We start from the raw sequence: 21,255 nt of genomic DNA, 5'->3' as shown, positions 1-21,255 counted from the left end.
CTGTTGGTGTTTGCTCAGTTATCAGTATTATTGCCTGCATGATGAGGGTTATTTCTCTCCTTTTACTTTCAGCAGCCCTGATCTCCAGCACACAGACCAGTCAAAGTGCTACTACAACTGGGGCAGTGTCCTTGTCCCACCCCAGCAGCCACCACTCCCCAGGACATAATGCACAGGGTAGTCCTCTCCATGCTCCCCCCCAGATACCTCTTCTCTCAGCTGCGGTCTCAGAGAGGTAAGACCAGTCCCAGTTTTTCCAATACTGAGCCTGAGGCAGGACTGCCTTCAGAGCTTCCAGGAGGGGTGGAAACTGAATTGTCGGTGTACAGAGTCACTGGTGGCAGCCCCACCTAACAATTGCTGTGGGTGTGGGTTTATCAGGGAAGGAGAGGTAAAAGGGACGATGTTATTCTAGCCTGGGCAGGGAGGCTTTCCATCCATCTCCATTTCAGAGACTTCCTCCAGTCCCCTCTGCATCGCCACAGATGGCCCAAGCAAGGAAAGTGATACTTACTGGGACACTGAATCTCAGAGGACCCCAACCATACCTTACAGAATGGGGACCCCATGTTTCTGTTTACTTGTGGGAGGAAAGTCATATTCTGTCAATATTCTCTCAATATAAGTATTCCTTCAGGAATTTGACTTTTTTTTTTAATTGGCATTTTATTAAGACAAATAAATAATGAGTGAATTTTTATTTCACTAGTCTGAGAGTTTGATTTATAGCCAGGATTTATTTTACTCTAGTTGTGTATGTTTTATTATATGCTGCTCAGGTATTGCTGTTTCCATGATTTTAGATATTGCAGTGGTATAAAAGCAGATTGCTTGGAAGTGTTTTGATTTCGTGTTTAGACATCCCCTACATTATTTTCAACAATCTTGCCAATTATCTAGGTAGTGTATGGTATTACAGATGTGGAAATCTGTAGTTCATTGAACCAGAAGTATAGCAGATGATAAGATTGAAGAGGCCTAAGCAAATAAGTTTTCAGTGGAAAAGTCAGGAAGATAACAACATCACACACAATACTGAATTCTACCTATATGTTTATGGATACTTAAACATTATTTTGTAAATATCTCTATTTTTCAGTTCTCTAAATGATAAATTGCTGTATTTCATTACTGTATTTCAAAGTCTTTAATTTCCTCGAGTGACAGAAATGCCAGTAATTTGAAGAGTACAGTCTCTAATTATAAACCTGAAAAAAACATTCACTAGATTTCAATTACCAGTAAATGAGCATAATTTTTTTGGATGAAAGCAGTACTCACTCTGCCTTGTGTCAGGAAGGTGGAAGAACATGATGGCTCAGGGAGTTGACAGCAGGTGAAAGTACTTTTTTATTTCAGACTTCACATGAATTCAGCCAGTTTGGGAGTGGCTGGAGGTTGTTGAGCTTTTTGTACATCAGTAAGACATAAAACTTGCTGCCTCATGATCACTGGAGCTCAGCTACTAGTTCAGTCCTTCCTCTCCACTCCTGGCCAGATGGTCCTGGTCTTTTTCCCTTGCCCTGGCTCTTAACCTCCGTGCAGACCCTCTGAGGCTGCCCATGCTCTGTTTCCTGACACAGAGGCTTTTCTTTCCCAGTATAGTTTCCTCTCCAGTGCATGACCTGTCCAACATCTGTACCCAACAACTGCCAGAGCACAAGGTGACGGGCAGGGACAGATCAATATTTTATTATAACAGGTATAAATGTCATTATGAAAGACAGTGATCTTGTCATTAGCCCATTTCTGAGGTTCTACTGGTGTAGAACCATTGCAGACGCATTTAGAGTGTGACAATTGATTCAATTCATTGAATGCATTACAGACCTCAAGATAATACAGTACTCTACGAACAATTAAAAACTAGGACAATCCACTCCTGTCTCATGTACTAACTGTATACACACTCTCTAAAAAAAGGCGAACTCCCATATGTGAAATTACTTTGGATTAAGAAAAAAGGTGCCACTGTCTTCATTTAGGTAGTGTGACAATTGGCAATTTAAATTAACAAAAGAAAAAAGTATTACAGCAGTGTTAGTTTGGTTTCAGAATATATAGTACAAATTAAGGGAAGTGCTTAAAAGAAATACAAATTCAGAACCTGCATCTTGAATCTAATACAGTACACTCTCCTAGGGGCCCTGTGAGTAGGTTGTCATTTGCACTGCTTCATGAGTGTAACAACAGCTGTGAAAATGTGAACTGAACAAACCTTCCCTATAGAAAGTGCAGGAGATAGTGTCTTTGAAAGGTGTAAATCACTCTGTTTATCCCCATTTCTTTGTTGATAGGACTGCAGGATTTAAGGGGGCAAGTAAGGGATTTGTTCCCTCACATGCTAGTTGGAGTTGGACTAGGTGACCTTTGAAGGTCCCTTCCAACTCAAACTATTCTTCCGTGCTTCCAACTTCAGACTATTCCGCTGTGTGGTTCCTGATACTGTGGCATGCCTGGGGTCATTCCAGAGCTAGGACTGGCTGACCAGCACTTGCCCTGGCAGAAGGCTGTATTTGTTGGACTGAAGCCAATCCAAACTGGCCTGGTGCTTTGATGACCCTGGGGGTCAATCATGTGCTGCTTTTTGGACAGAAGTGGAAGGAGATACACACTTTCCCTACCTCCCTGGGTACCATGGGATAGAGAAATAATTGGGGGGTTTCATTTGTGTCTTTCTCTCCTAGACTTGATTAAGCCTTATTAATGTGAGAAAGTGAACGAAATGCGGGACACATATATGCATTCATTATGTGTACAAAACTCTGTGTACACAGAATGCAAGTCAGAGAGTTTGGATCCAAGAAGTAACTTCATTTATCAAATGAAGAAGAAGAGAACATGTACTTCACTTCCTTTTCATTCATTTTTGTAATATAAGAAGACATAAGCATACAAGAAAGCTGAAATCTCATTAAAACTCAAATAAAAAACTGTGGGTTTATATGGCATAGTTAACGTGCAGCTCAGTGCCCCAAAGTTGACAGTGCTAAATGCTTGAAATTATTATTTTTACATTATTTTTCTGTTATTTATTGAATTGTCCAATATATGCATCTTTCTTTTGAGCAAGAAGTAACTGGTTTACTGATGTGAGACCCGAACAAAATTTTTCAGGGACTTGGTGTTCCAGATGATTTTTACCAGGGCTAGCAGTGTGTCCCTAAAGTGTGAGGCATCCTGCTTCAGAGGAATTTCTAGAGACTGTGTAAGGCTGAAAAGAAGATCTTAGGGCTGAACCATTCAGTTTAGCAGCACTGTAATGCTGTAATAAGTTCTGCAACTAGCTCCAAGCCAGACTTCCAGAAACAAAAGCCTCTGAATAGTTCTAACTAAGGAGCTGAGGCATCCAACCTTCAGATGTTATTAAGTCCTTTATATGTGGCATACAAGGGGCTGCTTCAAAGAAAGTCTTTGGTTAAAGACCTTAACAGTGTGGTTTTGAAATAAGTACAGTAACGTCTTTCCAGGCATGGGACACCTCAGAGGATTGTCTGCTAAGACTATCAAATTTTTTTTTTAGTGAGCAAATGGCACATATAAGTGACTAATGCTAAAGAGTAGAGGTATCATTGGGCCAGATCCAGTAAAAAAAATGATGTAGTAAAATCTTTTTTTTTTTCATGTATCCACAAGGAGTACTGGTCATTGAAAAGTCACCTTTATATGTGTCATTTTAACTAATCTCATCAAAAGAGGTAAGCTTTGGTAACTTTGTCATCTATCTTGCTTACTACTAAATCTAGTAACTCCCCAGGAGGACACCTTTTCCTAGCTACTATTGGAAAGGAAGAGGCTTCTTAATGGCTCCAGAAATATTCCTGCTCTGATTTCGTACCCATCAAGCACGGGAAAGGGCAACTTTCTGTAAATATGGCTGGTTCCTGAGTGCATTGACTCCTAGGCTTGGCCATAGTTCTTGATAGCAATTTCCAAGTGGTTACAAGCTGGACCTGATTGTCTCAGGAACAGAATTAAATTTGCAGTTCCCCCAGTAACATACTGAACTGAGACAAATACAAGTTTTTCTTTTGTTAAGCAGAAGAAAAGAAAAGGTAGATAACTATGGACATGCATATGAGTAAGCCTGGGATTCATGAATTGATATATAGATCATTATAGAGACCACTATGTCTATTAAAATGGAGCCCTGTCTGGCTATACAATATAATTCATTATTACTGGGAGGGTTTTTTTGAATGTTAAATCAAATGTGAAGTCTCTTAAACTGTGCTTTTCCCTTTGAGTTTTGAAAAGGATTTTTTCCCTGTGGGTGGGTGCTGGTTAAAACCATTTTTCAGATATTAATTTTCACAAAATAATTTTGAAAACACAGAGGATTATATACCATGATTTTTAAAATAATTAATAGTATTAAAGAGTGTCTGTGCATTGCTTTTCATCTATAGCAGCAACTAACAGTCTTTCTCTCTGAGTGCTATACGAAAGACTAACTATAGTCATTACTCAGGAGACATATAACCAGGTAGTTGCAGCACTTTTTAAAAGTCTCTGGTCTTTTTATCACAATATCACTACTGATTTCTCTTTTTAAAAAAGTTATTCTCTAGTATGATGGTGAAACACATGCATGCTTTGTTCCCTTCCTCCTTAGTATGTCTTTAAGTCTACTCTGCATCAGTTATCTGGAACAATGAAATACTTGACACATTAAAGACTCGAATTCAGTAGTGACATATTTATCTCCTCCATCTATGTAGCATATCTGAAGATGTGTTCATGAAGTTAATATCACCTCAGCACCAAGACCATCCAAATGCCATCTAATATGCATAGAAATGTGATTCTCAAAGAAAACTGAGTAGGTAGAAAATCATCCACAGTTCATCTTGATGCTTGGTACACTCCAAATACAGATTATGGACTACCAGTAAATAGGTTTCAAATGAAGTCGAAATGAAGCAGATAATGTGTGGCAGATGCAGATTCTGAGCTGCAACATGAAAGATCTCAGGTGACTTGGATTTAAATGCAGTTATAACCTGTACAATGACCCTGTCCAGAGATGGTTTGTAGTGCTACTACTGCAGTTGCACTTCCTCTTGTATTCAGGATGTAATAAAAGCTTCCTTATATTTTTTCAGGAAAATCATACTTTTTTGCTAGCTTGAAGTCATATTGTGTATTGAGGTTTAGTCTCAGGACAACAAGGACCAGATCCACATTTTAGGATATTGTTAGACTGTTAACTGCAAGCTCTAATCCCTTCTAGCAGCAGCTACTTAGCACACAGGAAAGGATAGATGGATACTCTCTCAGCAGCCTTGCAGCTTGCTTTTAGCAATGGAGAGGCTGATCTGTGACAGGAATACTGCATCAGTTTCCACTCACCCTCTTGCAGAAATATCCTGGCTCTTTTTTGTTGGCCTTTCCATCTCTCCTTTCGTGCATGAGAAAGTGGCCCAGAGCCATTTGTGAGCCCAGGCTGAGCTTTCATTAACTAATCAGAACCCATTGGTCTAGTGGATGGGTTTCTGTCCACAAAAATTATCATAGCACCTACCTGTAGTGTACTTTGAGGTATGCAGTTTTAAGGAAATGTAGAAAAAATGCCCATGAAAAAAGTAAAGTCTGTAAAACTTTTGCTTAAAACCTTCAAAAGTAGTGTGTATCCTTGTAGTGCCAGTAGTGACAGAGCTGTGCAAAACATACCACTGAACCTATGTGGCAGCTCCACCAAGAACAAGAGTTCTCCTGCTCTGTGAGGCTTTTAAGTTTATACTTTGAGTCCAGATCAACATTTTGATCTGGTCAGACTCTGGAAGCAATTTAACACTTGTCTCTATTTACATTATATTGCCTTCAGATTGTCCTTCAGGAAGGACAGCTACTTATTGATAGAAAAAATTGATACAAAGCCTTAAAATGAACAGCTGGCAATGCCTAAGAAATTAGGTCCACCATGAGGCATCTCCTCCCATTAAGACTTAGACACGGAAGGAGTGGATTAAAAAGAGTTTCCCATAATAAGGGTCAATTTAGCCTGTTAATTTCACAATTGTCAAATCTAATGATATGTCACGATATAAAAATATCTCTTATTTGGGCTGCACACTCTTACATTGTCTGTATCTATGCAAATAGCTAAATATGATAGTGAACTAAATAAAGTAGAAACAATCTTTAGCTCTTATGTATTGGAGATTTTACAGTTTTGTGGTTTTGAACTCGTAGGTTTGTTGCTCCAGCTCCTTCTCCTCACCTCATCAGCCACCAGAGAATGTCTGTTCCACATCCCATGTTGCAGAGACAGACTCCACAACCTTCCCAGCTTCAACAGCCTGCAGGATTGCCTCTAAAGACATACCAGCCAGCAGAAAGCCCTTCTTTTCAACCAAATACCCTCCACATCCAGGGTAAGAAGGAAGAATCTTCATTGCTAACATTAGTTGTTTGTCACTGTTGCTGGGCTTCGAATTAGGTGCTTCAGAGGCCGGCACTGATATTTTTAAGGCACCTTTGCTTATGAACGACTCTGGGAAGTAGCCTTCAGGGCTCTGCCTTCAGACTTCCTTAAAATTGTTACCTTAGCTAATTGTTATCCATCTTAGTATGGGGTTATAGCTTTCTCTTCAGACTGATTTTCAGAGCTGGCTGAATAATGGAAAAAAATTTCAAAATCATACAAAGTATTAATTAAAAAAAAGTTGCCATTTATTTAAAAAAAATTGTTAGCTGATATGAGTTAGTTACACTAGTGTGTCTATACAGATAGCTCTACTAGTAACAGTTATCTTTGAATTACAAAAAATCAGATTTCAATAAACAGAAACAGCTTTTCACATTTGCAAATCAGTCTTTTAGTAGAGTATGTGACTCATATCTCTCTATTACTCTTTCTTTTCCTTTTTTTCCTAGTAACCGGATGGTACCAAATGATTACTTGGTATTGTGTAGTTCACCTGGTGAACATGTAGAAATATACTGCAGAGGAACACTATTTTGAAGTATTTCAGGCCAAAGACAGCTGGCATTTTTACATACCGTAGCAGTAATGGCTTCTCACTCATGATGTATATTTCTTAATGGCAGTTTTAATGATTTTCTTGAGAAAATACTCTCTCTTTGTTGTGCCAGGCAGAGAGATGACTGAGGAGGGAATGGATATCCATGAGAAACTTCCTACCTTATGGAAATGATAACTGTGGCAGTCATTCATTACGTATCTGCAAGGAAATCTTTGTCCACATCAGTTCAATGGGAGAGAGACTCTATCCCAAACTTATATGGACCACAATTTCAGGTGTGAATTTGAGATGGGCTCTCCACCTGGTCTTTTCAGATATTCAACACTTGTCAGGACAAAGCTCTTTGTATGATAAAGAACAAGAGCTTCTTGCTTTTAGAGGCAATTCTATTTCACTTTCCTAAGGAAATAATGCCATCATGTCAGAAGAACAACTGTTTGCTCTGTATCTTGACATCATGGATCTTGGCTGCATTGTAACTGATTCAAAGAAACACAATTGACATAACCCTGTACATGTGTGTGTTTTAAACAGTCTAATAAGAGACCAACTTATACAATCCAGAGTTGCAGTCCTGAGAAGAAATGTTCAGCTGCTGGAACTTTATTAGCCAAACTGTTTGCCTTTTTTTTAATTTTTCCAGTGTTGCATGAAAACACAGAAAACTGATACTACAGGTAGTTCTCTAGCAGGTAATTTTGAATGATGGGCTAGATATGATCAGGGTCCAGGGCCTGAATTGCATGTGATTTCATGTTATCCTACATTGAGCTGTATTGGAGATTATCTTGGGCATGGCACTGTGTGAATAAAGGAAAGAACTCCTGACACCAAGTTAGGAGATTTTGCTTTCATGTTGGGCTACAGTTCTAAGACCTCTGCCCTTCCACTTGATGCACTGTAGATGCACACAAAAACATTTAGAATAGTGCTATATAACTGAGGGGAGGAGAACTACATATGCTTTTTTTCTTGTTTATAGCTCTCTGTTTTATAAGATGAGTAATTGACACTGAATTATGAAAACAACATGTATCTAGGAAAGTTGCATTACTTTTCCGTGCTCTCCTTACATAATAAAAAATTTTTAGGGAATTTTCTAGCGAATATAAGTGTTTTCTGCACTTCCAGGTGCTTTCTGCTGTTTAGAGTTTAATGTACTGCTGGGTCAAATCTTTGCCAGACAATATTTTTTATTTAAGCAGGAAATGACCAAATAGAGAGAATGTGAATCAACAATAGCTCAACGCCAAGGTCGGTAGTTTTTCTTCCAGATTTGAGCTTGCAATAGTCAAAGTTACTGGCAGATTGTTCTACACTGGTAACAGGATGCTGTGAGAGGCATAAATAGAGAATGAGCACAGAGTGATATGAAAGGACACTTCAGCATGTGTCTTGAAGGATCTTGCCAGCTAGTTCAGACCACTCACATATAGATTGAAATGGTTGTTTCTGGTAACTAGTCTTGACTCAACAATAAACTTGCACATTGCATCTTATTGCTGGTTTAGAAAAAAGTTTATTTTGAAAACATGTTTAAAGAAGGCAAAACCTGTCAATACCTTCATGTAGCTAATGTAGCTTCAAAATTAAGTTTTGGATGGCTATTGTTTTTTCTTTAATTTTCTATTATTTTACTACAGTTGATTCTTAAATATCAAGACGCAGTATTTAAGGATTGATGGCTTGTAAATTCCCAATAGTCTGACTCGGTTTTGTTGTAGTTAAACTTTAAAAGAAAAGAAAAAAGGATTGAAACCATCATCTCACAACTAGGGCAACCCTTGCAAAAGACAATGAAATATGTGAGTGTTCAGCCTCTCTGGGAGTGAGCACAGAGCCTCACAGAAACAGAGTCTGCATATTTTGCCTGCTGTGGAAGAGGAGCCATGCTTCTACTTGTTGTTTTTCTTTGGGCTTCTCTCCTCTCTCTCCTCTCTCCTCTCTCCTTTCTCCTCTCTTTTCTCTTCTCTTTTATATAAAAAATGCATTATAAAGTGTTTTCCAAGCCCTCTTTCCCCCCCTTTTCCTTCTTTTTCCCCTGATGTTGATGTATTAAGGGTTTAGGGAATGTTTTATTGCTTATTGATCTTTCTATGCCAGAAGGAAATTCATCTGGAATGACTTGGTAATATGGATATTGATTAAATAGACTGGCTAGAGGATTCAGCTCTACACAACAGCTTTTTCTGATGACAGTAATGTCATAGGAAATTCCTTAAAACGCTTTCAGAGTTAAGGGGTTGTTTTTCTGACAGCGGCTTTTAGGTATGACTTACCTCAACATTTTCTTTATCAAGAGAATAGCACACCAGCCTTTAGGCAGTAAGTTGTTTGCTAATAAAATCTTCAGAGACGCTATTGTTCCTGGGCCTATTTTTGGACTGTCAAGACCTACAACTTCTATGTAACACCTTGATGGTGTTACCATCTGTGTTCTTCCTTTATGCAGAGAAAGAGAGTGGTGAGAACAAGGAGACACAGCACTGGGAGAGAGGAGCTTGATTCACAGCTTTTCTTAAAAGAAAAGAATACAGATATTCTAATACTGATTTGTGGTTTTATTTCTGACATTTACTCTTAAGACTATAGTATAGAAAACAGTAATAAATGCATCCCAGTGATCTTCTACATATAAAAGTCTTCCTTTAGACTGAACAAAATCTCCAAAGCTTAGACTTAGACAGCAGTTCTTTAGGCAGGAGAAAAGACCTTGCTTCCATGAGAAAATCTTTTGACCAACCTACTGCAGAATATCTGTCTGTGCCTCCTTAGACTGTATATGTGTCCCTCTCCTACAAAGAAGAGTGATTTTTGTTATATAAGTACATACTTTGGCATGGACTTCAGTGTGAATTTGCTCAGTGCTTATATGCCTCTCTGAAATATCACTTCAGGAACAAAAAGCTTTTTGAAAAAAACCCTGGTGGGGATTTTTCTGCCATGTGACACTGTGGTCTTGGTTCTCTTCCCTGTGGACTTATCGCTGCTGATTAGTGGGTTAGACTCTGACCCTGTACGTGCAAAGAGCAGGCCCCATCATCATCTAGCAGCCCTTCAGAGTCTCTGCGTATGTCCCCACTATCAGCCAGTTGTCTTGGCATCAGTGACAGACTCTCAGGTGTTACTCAGACTTTGCTTGGGTAATCTTTCTTTATTTTGAATTAGGCATTTTCTTAGATTTTTCAGGCAGATGCCCACTGTGATCTCTGGAGAGAACCAGTTCAGACAGCAGGATTGCAGAGTACAGAGAGAAATTTCCTGAAAAATTTCAGCTTCTAGACAGTCAGTGCCTCTCACAGGTCATGCTTGGAATCAGGATATCAGAAGATGAAGCAGATTGTGTTTGAAATCAGTAGCAAATGGAGGAAGTTTTAGGGAGTTTCATATCAACACTACTTTATTTGTGTAAAATTATTGAAGACCTGGTGTTATGGCAGTTAAGGTTTTTATCATTCTCTCAGCTGCAGTTCCACATGCTATCCTTTGGATCTCTGTCCAGGTGTTTTACTGATGGCCTTTTTCTTCTTGTTCTAGGTTTTTATGGGCAGCTTCAGACTTTCTGCCCTCCACATCCTGCTGACGCTCAGAAGAACGTACAACATGGTGTTTCTTGCAATATGGTTCCTCCTTTTGAAGACTGCTTAGCTCCCACATCAGCGGGCCAGGCAGGGCTTGGCCTTTTCCATCGAACTTTTTCAGGTCATTCTGGTATCACAGGTAAATGACAGTTGGTGACTTCGTGGATGATTGTGTACAGTTTGTGAACGTTGATCTGCTTGAGCTGAGTGTATGTGACTGGGACGTCTTATGACAGACTTGACTCTTTGACTCAAAAAGAGGAGATGTTTTTCAGACCTTTGTGGAGTGGTTGGCATTGGGAGGCAGGCAGTCACCATAGGTGACAGCAACAACTGGCTTGTGTGTAAACTGTACTCTGTTGAGGGCTTCTCAAGGTTCTAACCTGTGGGGGTCAGACACTCTCTAGCTTGAGTATTTGCTTTGAAATGCAGTCCATTGAGCCTCGTGTGCTACTTGTTTAGCCACTCCACTTCACTGCATGTGTTGTGGCAGGGACCTGAGATGATTCAAACCACTGATTTTGCTTTGCGTATGTTTGGGTTTTATCAGTCTTGAATTTAATTTTTTCACATTTCCATGACAAGAGCTGCCTGAGTGTGTGCTTGTCTGTGTGCACTCAACTTAGTCTCTGCCCGGATGAAAAGCACCTCAGGGGCTTGTATGCTGCTCTGGAAAGGAGAAAGTTCCCTCTGTGCAAGGATCAGTACAAGACGATGAGCCTAATCTTAAGGCCTAAGCACAGCTAAGCACCAAGTCTTTTACTGTCCTTCCACACAGGATGAATTCACTTAACATTTATTGTTCTTTGAAATCCCTTTTACATCCTCAGTCCTTCAGCAGTGCGTTGCAAAGCCAATGGACGTGTAATTTCAAAGAGGCATCTCACGGTATATAAACCTGTTATCCAAAAGATGGCAGTTTTTATGCACAGTTACTCTTGTGTTTACTACCATTGCTTGTAGAAGGAAGTAATTTCTGTGCCAGGGTGTGCTTTACAGCAGTTTGTTCTACCATATTTTATTGTCTTTTATCATGAGTTCAGTATGATGAAATTTGTTAAGTAAGCATGAAGTTTATTTTTAAAATTATCACAATTTTAATGCCCATTATATGGAGAAATGTTAGTTGTGATGAAATCTGCTGTACGTCAGACTCTATTCTGACAGAACTGAAAATTCTTCCATTGGTAAGCAGTAAGTTATGTAATTAATTTCAAACATATGTTGGCTTGTTTGTTTTGTTTCTGTATTTGATTTAAAGCCATTTCCAGATCTATGTATATGTATTAGGACATATTCCATGATATAGCTTTCCTAGTTAATTAACTGGTTTTTGGTTTTTTTCCCTAGTGTATGACTTTCCAGCAGGGTCCATAGGTATCTTTGGTGATTCAGCTTGCAGCATGCCAGAGGACAGCAGTTTCCTACAAGTAAATGCAGTGGATCGTCGTTCTAGCCAGCTTTCTTCCGTGTACACTGAAGGCTAAAGTAATATAAATCTAGTTACAAGAACTTAATTCCATTTCATCTTGCCCTTCTTGTATTTCTCCACAAAATGTTTCTCTCCATGAAACTGCCACGTATGTATGGGGATATGACTGGATATACATACATAATGGAGAGGAAAAAAGCAATCACTGAGCATTCTTCATTTAATCAAGCTCCAACTGAGAAGGGGAATGTTTGGAGAAAGCAAGCTTTGCCAAAACCTTAGCAATTGTTTCTTTTCTTCTCATCTGTGGCACAGCAACTCTATTTTTTTATTATTTCTTCTTTGTAATTTCTCAAAGGGAATTCAGAGACCAAATAAGAAAACTGCTTGTTAGCTGCAATCCTTTCAAGCTGAATGGGTGCACTTACTGAAGAACAAAGCTTTAGAAAATTCGTTTTTCAAAAGAGGAAAAGAAGTAAAACTAGAGCATACTACAAACCATTTCAAAGGCATACACAACCTTTGCACAACCTTTTTGCATGTGATGTTTCCGAAGTTAAACAGACACCAGTATCCAGAAGGGAGAGAAATTAGACATATAAGTTGGCACTCACTCCCCATTGGAGGTGTTGGTGTGGCTTCTTTTTGGAGTCAAAGATCCTTGGTACTGGATTTCTTACAGGCCTCGAGTTATGTGTCTCTTCCTTCCCTCTGTATTTTAAGCCATACAATATGGCTATTGCTATTTTTCCAATGTTCATTCCAACCCAATGCTTTAAGCATGAATAAGAAGGGTTAAACACATGAGAATTTACATAGACTTTGTCTCTATTTAACACATATGCCAGATAAGAATAAGTACATTTTAACTTTCTGTTGCTTTTTAATTATATTGTGGAGCTTTATTGCTGTACATGCTATAGTATTCTATAGGGAGGTTTAAGATACTGCATAGGAAAGATTCTTCCTTAAATTCCACAGATTTTTTTAAAAAAACAATTTGTATTGATTCAATTAAATTTTTTATTGCCCTAATATTTTCTATAACACATTTTCAGAAAGAACTACTCTTAAGTGTGCTGTGTTCCCTGTGGTTACTCAGAGGTAAAGCTGAAACTGGTTTGGTGGTTTTGATTTTTCTACTCAGTGTCAGGCTATAGTCCTTGAATTTAGTCTAGGATGAAAGCAAATGTGGTTGCCCTTCATGGAAGGTACAAAATTATGAGTTAAATACAGTATTTTGCAGTGAAGACATGCCATCACTGTGATTCTGTATACCTTGGAAACAACTCTTACATTATGCAGAACTGAGTTTTTAGGTGATTAATCCCTGTTCATCCATTTTGTGGACTTCTTAACTGTGTGGTGTGCATCTTAACGTTCTCATGATCTGATATAGTAAGGACAGAAATTCAGTTCGTTCTTACAGGCTAGACCACAACTATACTTCTGAAATCACTCTTCTGGAAAGATGAACATAAAAAAAAATGTTTATACAAACTCTCTTTTTTTCTGAGAAAATTTTTTGAGTTTTTCAGTGCATTTGGCTCAAATTCATAATTTGCTATTATGTTGAATAGGTGAATTTATGCCAGATGTTTATAAACACTGGCAGTCTTTTGAGGTTTTTATTCATGAAGTATATTCTTATGTGCAGGCATATGTGCTTAAATGTTTAATGGAGAGATTTTCATCCAATTAATGTGTAGAATATATGGATAAACCATGCACATAAATGAAGTACAATAAGAAGTAGTGTGACTAAAATACAGATAATTCTGTGCTAAGTTCTTCCCCCTTTTATTCTGCTCGCATCACAGGTGAAGGTGTCCCCCTGCTCCAGCTTGCAATAATAGGTCCACATGTTACAATATGTGGTTTGCATTCAGTAAATGACATCAAGCATCCCTTACAGCTATACATGCACAGTCCTTTTGCATTAGTGTATGATCTGGCCCAGTGCATTGACCACAAGTTTCACTTTTTAATTAAGCTTTAATTTTGTGCTATCTTAAAGCCCATTATGCATTCACTGCACAAGCATAACTTGATTCAGCAGGAATAATTAGTCACACTGAACACTTCAATTTCAAATGTGTGGGACTGTGTTTTGTCCCACCAAAGTCAGCAAGAGCAGAATCAGGCTCAGTGTGCACGTATGCTTGTACATACATGTGTACATACATACTTTGTACATATATATCCTTCAAGGTTCTTTTAACCACGCGGTTGTCCAGAATTTGTCTGTTGCTGTGCACAAAACTGAAATATTGTTGCTGTCTTCAGATCTGTACTACCCTGACTTTTAAACCTTTTGAAATATTTTTCTGGTATCCGAATGTACAAGCTGTTCAGTAGAGTGGGGGACTTTACATTTTGAAACTTCCTGACCAAAGGAAAAGCAGGGGTACAGAATTCAAAAAAGGCGTTCATAATTTGGGGCTTCATCAGTTACATTTAAAAAAGGAAACTTCTGCAAGTCGTTAATTCATTATTTCACACATATATAATATATATAAATTCACAGCTTTCCATGAGACTTAATCCTAAAAAGAAGGATTTAGGGTATAGTTACATCAAGCACACGAGAGTGGGCTACCAGTCTGTAAAAAGGTATGCCTTTGTTTACTTCTTTTTCAGAGACAGAGAGGATTCTTCACAATTATTTAATTATTCTCTTTGAAATAGGAGTGACTTCAGGGCATCAACTTAATCACTGAGGGCAATTGTATAAAAAAGAATTATTTTATCTCAAGTATTTTAGATATTTAATTAGGGAATTGTGTTTGTCACATGTTACAATGAAAAAAGCGCTTGGGAAAATACATAAAGTAATGCCAGTTACTGAGTCATCTTCAAATACTTGTGCCTTAGTGATTTTTATGTTGTTATTCTACTTGCTGGATTGTTAACTTTCTAAAGGGATTCATATCTAGAAGATGAAGTTATTTTAGACTATGGACATGAAACAATATTAGAATGAAATTATTTACAATCATTCTTTTATACAATTCACTTGTTTTCAGACTCGATGATCTATTTATATCTGCATTAGAAATGGATCTACACTGGAGTTTAAAATATAGTTTGAAAGTGCATATGTACATGTGGGAGTTTATGAGTATATGCGTTTATTTGGATCTCCCTTTCTATGTATATATACACACAAGCATATAAGCATTATGGTTTAATAATACCAGGTGCTGAAGTATTGCAGTGCTAAAACCATCTGTCAATCTGTCACATTGTATTTTGTTTTCAGCTTTCTTTGAAGAGGTGTAAATGAGTATAAAAATTGTGTTTTAACTGTTTATTCCCTGTTTTCCTTGTGTAATTTTATAGCAGACTTTTTTAAACAGCACTTTTTTGTTCTTTGTATAGAATTTTGTTGTTGGTTTGTATTGTTGGTTTGGGCTTTTCTAATATATATTTTCTAGAAGCAGGTAAAGCAAAAGAAAATTACCATTTAAAATTAGCTGAGGGGGCTTATATTTAAGAAAAAAAATTCCCTTTATTCTGTACAGAAAGCAGCATCTTGTGTAATATTTTTTACACAAAGCACTTTGGTAAGGAGAGAAAGTGGGATTATGTTTTTTCTAACCCTTGCAGAGTAATCTACATATTTATACACACTTACATATACACTTACGATCTTGATTTGCCATACTGTGTATCTGACTGATAGTTGCTCTAAAGAAATACCTGTTGCATGTCATGGAAAAAAAAATCAAAATAATTAGTTACACTTTTTGCTCTGCTAGTATGTATAATTTTGTGATTTTTTTATAGTTACTTTTCATACAATCATAAGTTATTTTTGTCCTCTTTGATAAAGTTCTGTTTTATGTAAAAAGTAAAGTGAAATGTGTATATGGATGGTACAAAATAAAACCTGAAAACTGTAACTCCATTATATAACCTGTAGAACACCTTGTTGAGAGATACCTTTAAAGAAGACTGCTCCAGTCATTGTCCTTCACCATAAAACTACTAGTGTTTGCATAGATTCATATAATTAGAAACAGAAACGGGAAAAAAACCCTCAGAGATTTCTTCTAAAAAACTCTCGGGTTAGATTTTTAAGTCTGGGTTTAATTATTGTTATAGTGAGGATAGAGATAGAGATACAGATAAATGAATGCCTTAGTGGGTGTTTACACCCTGGGTGGAGACACAAATAAAGGAAGAAAATTTAATTACATTTTTGTGTTGTGATCATTTTTGATTTTTAATTGGTTTCTTTGTTCGTGTGGTTCAACAGTAAAACATATAAAAGCATTTTGCTTTTTTGTCTGGTTATTGTTTCTAACATCCTCAAGCAATTACACTATTTCAGAGCATTTAATGTATGAAAAAGAACATGTTTTTAAACTCTGCATTAGACAAAATACAAACAAAAGACAGAGACAGAAGCTGATGCATGTTTATGTCCATATTGTCCAAAACATCCTAAGAATCCAACATGCTTAGGAAATAAGAGGTTACCTTCTACCATATGCATAAATTGGACTAGAAATCTAAGGAAAAAACACAAATTAATAAATTAACTAACTTCAGAGGAATCCTGTGTTAGGGTTGCAAACAGACCTTTGAAAATAATGGTCCTAGCTGATTTTACTATGAAATTAGCATGGCTGGCTCTGAGTCAACCATGAGCAGATAAAAACTGTTAAAGCCACAGTCACTGACAGGTGTACATGTGAGCTTTGTAGAGCTTTACTAAAAATAAACTTTGCCCAGTGCGATCTTATTTGCACTGCATCTTAGTTGCTGTAGGAAACTTGCCTCATGGTTTAGCAAATATTGTTACTGAATCCTGCAAGCAACCATAAAGAACTGAGAGTTGCTGAATTGAAGTGTTTCAGAATTCAGTTTTTCTTTTTCGATGGAGAGAGAGAACCTTTCAAATGAGAAGTCTACAAGTTCCCTATGCAATGGAGAGTAACATGCTTCAAAATACTTCAAAGCCATGTGCTTTTTTGTGTGTGCCTGAGGTGTACCACTTTTTCATGATGTCCAGCAAACTATCCTATAGCAAAACAGTGAAAAGTAGTAAAAAAGTTATGTGACAGGTATATTCCCTTTAAGAACATAATTTCTGCATGAAGGTTGTTTGAATTTTTCCTTGATAAAGTGTTTGTGTTTGGGGTTTCCTATTTTAGGGGGAAAAAAAATTTTGAAACATAAGAAATTCTCACAAGATGAAAATTTTTGCTTGTATTTAGTTAGAGGAATTCTCCCATGCAGCTGTGCTAAAGCCACAATGTATTCCTGAATTTATACCACCTCTGTCCTGATGGAAAATATTTCAATAAATCTTTATATATGCCTATCTCCTTCAATAAAAGAAAATAATGAACATAATTATTCCATTCTGAATATTAATCTATTCATATATCCTAATTATACTAATTACATGACACCTTATATTTGAAGTTAAGAGTGAGGATGTCTAAATGAAAACACAACTGTCCATTTTCCTCAGCTGTGATCCTCAGGAAAATGCTTCTTCATATTCAGACTTGCTGTTTCCTACTTTGGATCACTTCATAACTCCAAATAACATCACGTGTGTTTTGAATTACCTGATTTTTAAACTGTATCTGTTATCCACTGTAAATAAGCCACATCAAGAAGCAGTTTTAAAAAGTTTCTCCCATAATGGACAGTCTTAAAGTGGACAACTTCTGTATGTCTGTATATACTCACTCACTGCAATATACAACTACAAGAAACAGAATGGTAGAATTAATCTTACAGAATGAAAACTGTTAACTTTTTAAGGTTGCTGTGTATCTTTTCTCTACCTTCCTTGAAACTATTATATTCTCGTTTAAAAGCTAAGTATGAAAAATCATTCTAGCACATCTTCCCATGCCATTTATAGGTTTACAACCAAAGTAAATTTACCCAGCAGTCAGTATCATTAATGATTCACGAATGAGATGGGTTAATTCAGTGAACTGTAACAAGGAATGCCTTTCTATGTGTCTAGTTAAAAGTTCCAACATGCCTTTTTTATAATTATAACTAGAAAATGCAAACCTTATGGATGGTTGCAGCTAGGTACACAGAATAAAGCATTACAAGTAAATCTGGGTAGACAGAAGAAAATATAACCATTTCCTCAATATAATAGATCTTTCCCTTTTGACCAAAATGTACTTGAACCTGCCAGTCAGTGGGCACATTTCAAGCTTGGTTGCATGTAAATCAGACAGCTTCAGCTATTCCAGGAATGGACACAGTTAGGTTGATTAAGCTCATGAAAAGCAGGGTGACCTGGCCTCCTTATTTCCTGAAAATTCCAGCTTAAATCTGTTGGAAAAACAAACCCCAAAGTTGCTGCTGCAACTGTGGCTGACATATTTACAGTCACAACAACTAGACTGGCAGCATTGTGATTTCACTTGTTAACCCATCACTTAGCATAGCACACAGTTGTAATTAAGCTGTACCTATCTTGGGCTGGAGGAAGAGGAAGGATACTTTGCTTTAATTGAAGTTAAATTAGTAGTACTGAGTGAGAAAAGTTAAAGCTGCTTAACTGGACCAGCTTATACATCAAGGAAGTGGCAATAGTGTTAGATGGCACCATTATTGCGCTAAGCCTTTATTCATGATCAATTTGACTTTCGAACCAATGAGGAATCAGAATATTTCTCAAAAAAATTGAAGTTTTTACTTTGGAAGTTTAAAATCTAAGGAGGCCACATTTTTTGCCAACCCTTCTGTAGAAGTCAGAGAATGTTGTAGAGTTCCAATGCCAATTTTCTCTTTTGTGACTTTGCTAGGACAATCCACAAAAGCATTGAATAAGGTAGCAGTTTTGTCATCTAGATATGTACAGAATAGAACCTGTATTCAAATGATTAAACTAATTTTAGGGAACCTGCTAAAATACAATCTGCGGAAAACAGAATTGTGCAGATTTGTTCAATCAGAATTACTCAAGCCGAAGCTGAACCAATGTGTATAATAGGGTAAGTTTACCCAATTAATGGAAATGTTGCTTAAAGGTTGAATAGGAAAGGAAAGAATGGCACTCAAATCCACCGTGGTACTCTTACTTGTTGCTATACTTTTTTTTACTTCTTGCAGTTGTGTGTCTCAATTATTCAAGAGCCTGTTTCACTGTAGAGACTGTTGGGTGCAGAATTTTTGCTGGCAGTTGGGCTTTTTATCTTGGTGGTCCTTCTTCATTGAAACTTCTTGCTGTACACAGTAGGTTTTGCTGAGCAAACCTACTTTGAATAAAGGTGGGGGCAGTTGCTTGTGTTTAGCTGAAAGGAACTTATGTAACAGTAGCTTCATTACTTTTACTTTAAACTTTCTTCTTTGATCCCTAACCCCAACATGACAATCACTGAGGCTACACTCAATGGCTCAAAGGACTAAAAGAATTGATCATGCCAATCCCGTTGTCCTTCTTTTTACATCACTATATGACCTCCAACAGGACATTTTCAATACAGGAACAGCTGAAGCCAAACTGTTTGGTCTGATGAGTTTTTCATGCCTTACTGATGGAGTTGTTACTTTCACTGTATGAATTATGGCCTTTTGCAAGACTACTGCTGAAGTCATCGAATACAACGAACAGTGTCAGCAGAGAAACAAGAACTTTAAGGGAAATGGTAACTAAAAGTGATCTTCATGCTCCTTTGGACCAAGGGATCACGAGTCTTGGGTCTGCTGGAGCACTCTGATGGCAAAAGGTTTACTGAAGCAACTGGAGACCACTGTGGCCGAAGGCTGACAACAGCCTGTGTATCTCCCAAATACTCTTTCTGCAAAGATCAGTGATTTTGGAGGCTCTTTGCTTCCTGAGAATCCCAGCCCAGGAACGATCCTCAAGCAGCTGGCCAGCTGCATTTTACACTGGACTTGGTTATTGCACAACACCAAAGGTGCTGGATGTAATTCTGTCCTCCTCTACTAGAGAAAAACTGAAGCAGAAACCTGGTATTAGGATTTTTTTTCCCAATGAATGCAACAGATTGCATCAAATTAATTCCCATTGGATAGTCTAACATGGTTTTAGGATATTCTTTTATGCTAGAATCAATAGTAAGAAAGGAGAGGGGAAAAGTACTTTTTCTCTTCTGCTGTTCTCTTTTCTTTACTATCTTTTCTCTTCCGTTGTTCAGAAAATCTTCCTGACAAAGAACACTAAACATTTTACTTATTTTAGGGCTGCTCAAATGTAAGTGAGGGTAAACTTACCCCTATTTGTTTGCAGAAAAAGGTAAGTAGGGTAACTGAATGTTGCCCTAAGTTGTATGTCTTGCTTGAGAATCATACTCAAGTCTAAATTTGAATTGAATTTTGGGTTCAAAAGCAAAAAAGAAGTCAGAAATATGTTCAGGAAACAGATCACTGTTTCCTGAACAGTGAAAAGGAAAGAATAAGAACAGTCATACTACAACATAATACAATATACCTCTAAACTATATATGTACAGAGACATGGCAGGGACACAGAGGAGTTGATAAAAGCTTTTTTCTTTCAAAGATCTCAAGGCTGTTTCCTAAACAAGATGAGACTGCACCATTAACCTTAATTTGGAGTTGTAGTTGCCAGTAATACTTGTAGGACTGTCAGTTACATATTTTCAGTCTAGGTCAAGCCATCGCAAACATCATCAGAAATAGAAACCACTACTTACTGGAAGACTTAGGTTGCTTATAACCTGGAAAACCTCCCAGTGGTGGGTTTTGCCTTCTAACTTTGTCTTACCTTTATTTTATGCTCGCCCTGCTTGAGAGCCTTATTCCAATTCCGTGTAAACCCTTGAGCAGGTTCTCAATGGCACTTTACTATATGTACCTGTTAATAGCAAGTCACCATCTACTACCATTTTGGCATAGCAGAGTTGTACATCCGCTCTTCTCTGACATGGCCAACTGCACAAACTATACCACAAAGGAGAATTTTGCGTTCACTAGTTCCTATTCTTTTATTCCTCTTGCATTTTTTTTATACCAGGTATGTAGTCTTCCTTGGTATTTCTGTGGCAGTTACTGAATACCCTGAGATTCATTTGTCAGGGCCACTCTATATGGAAAGTAGAGAAAATCTCACCCCAAATCAAGAGGAACCTCCATCATCCTCTCTTCCAGTTTTTTGTTGGAGTGGGGGATAGTAGAAAAGTCTATAAAAGAGTGACATAGAAATGTCAACATTCAGGTCCCGTTTGCACTAAAGTGAACAAGGAGTGATTCTCCTAAAATCTATAGTGAGAAAGCGTGTA

The 21,255-nt window shown here is 37.5% G+C and overlaps 1 protein-coding gene across 5 annotated transcripts in view; it reads left to right on the top strand.

Moving 5' to 3' along the window:
* Positions 1 to 16,203, top strand: part of GLIS3 (GLIS family zinc finger 3) — a 157,953-nt gene extending 141,750 nt beyond the window's left edge. For 2 of the 5 annotated variants that reach the window (XM_027709601.1, XM_027709597.1), the window contains exons 7-10: positions 73 to 235; positions 6,196 to 6,377; positions 10,527 to 10,709; positions 11,921 to 16,203. In XM_027709601.1, coding sequence (XP_027565402.1) covers positions 73 to 235; positions 6,196 to 6,377; positions 10,527 to 10,709; positions 11,921 to 12,057 — 665 coding nt within the window. In that variant the 3' untranslated portion in view covers positions 12,058 to 16,203. Of the gene's footprint in view, positions 1 to 72; positions 236 to 6,195; positions 6,694 to 6,879; positions 7,372 to 10,526; positions 10,710 to 11,920 lie in introns of those variants that run through there. The other 3 variants (XM_027709598.1, XM_027709600.1, XM_027709599.1) reach the window with 3 other exon arrangements.
* Positions 16,204 to 21,255: the final 5,052 nt, after the last annotated feature.

This window comes from Neopelma chrysocephalum, unplaced genomic scaffold, assembly GCF_003984885.1.
Source record: "Neopelma chrysocephalum unplaced genomic scaffold, ASM398488v2 Primary Assembly neopelma1_96814, whole genome shotgun sequence".
NCBI lineage: Eukaryota > Metazoa > Chordata > Aves > Passeriformes > Pipridae > Neopelma > Neopelma chrysocephalum.
Note: the sequence above shows the minus strand (reverse complement) of the source record. Positions and strands in the feature narration are given on the sequence as shown.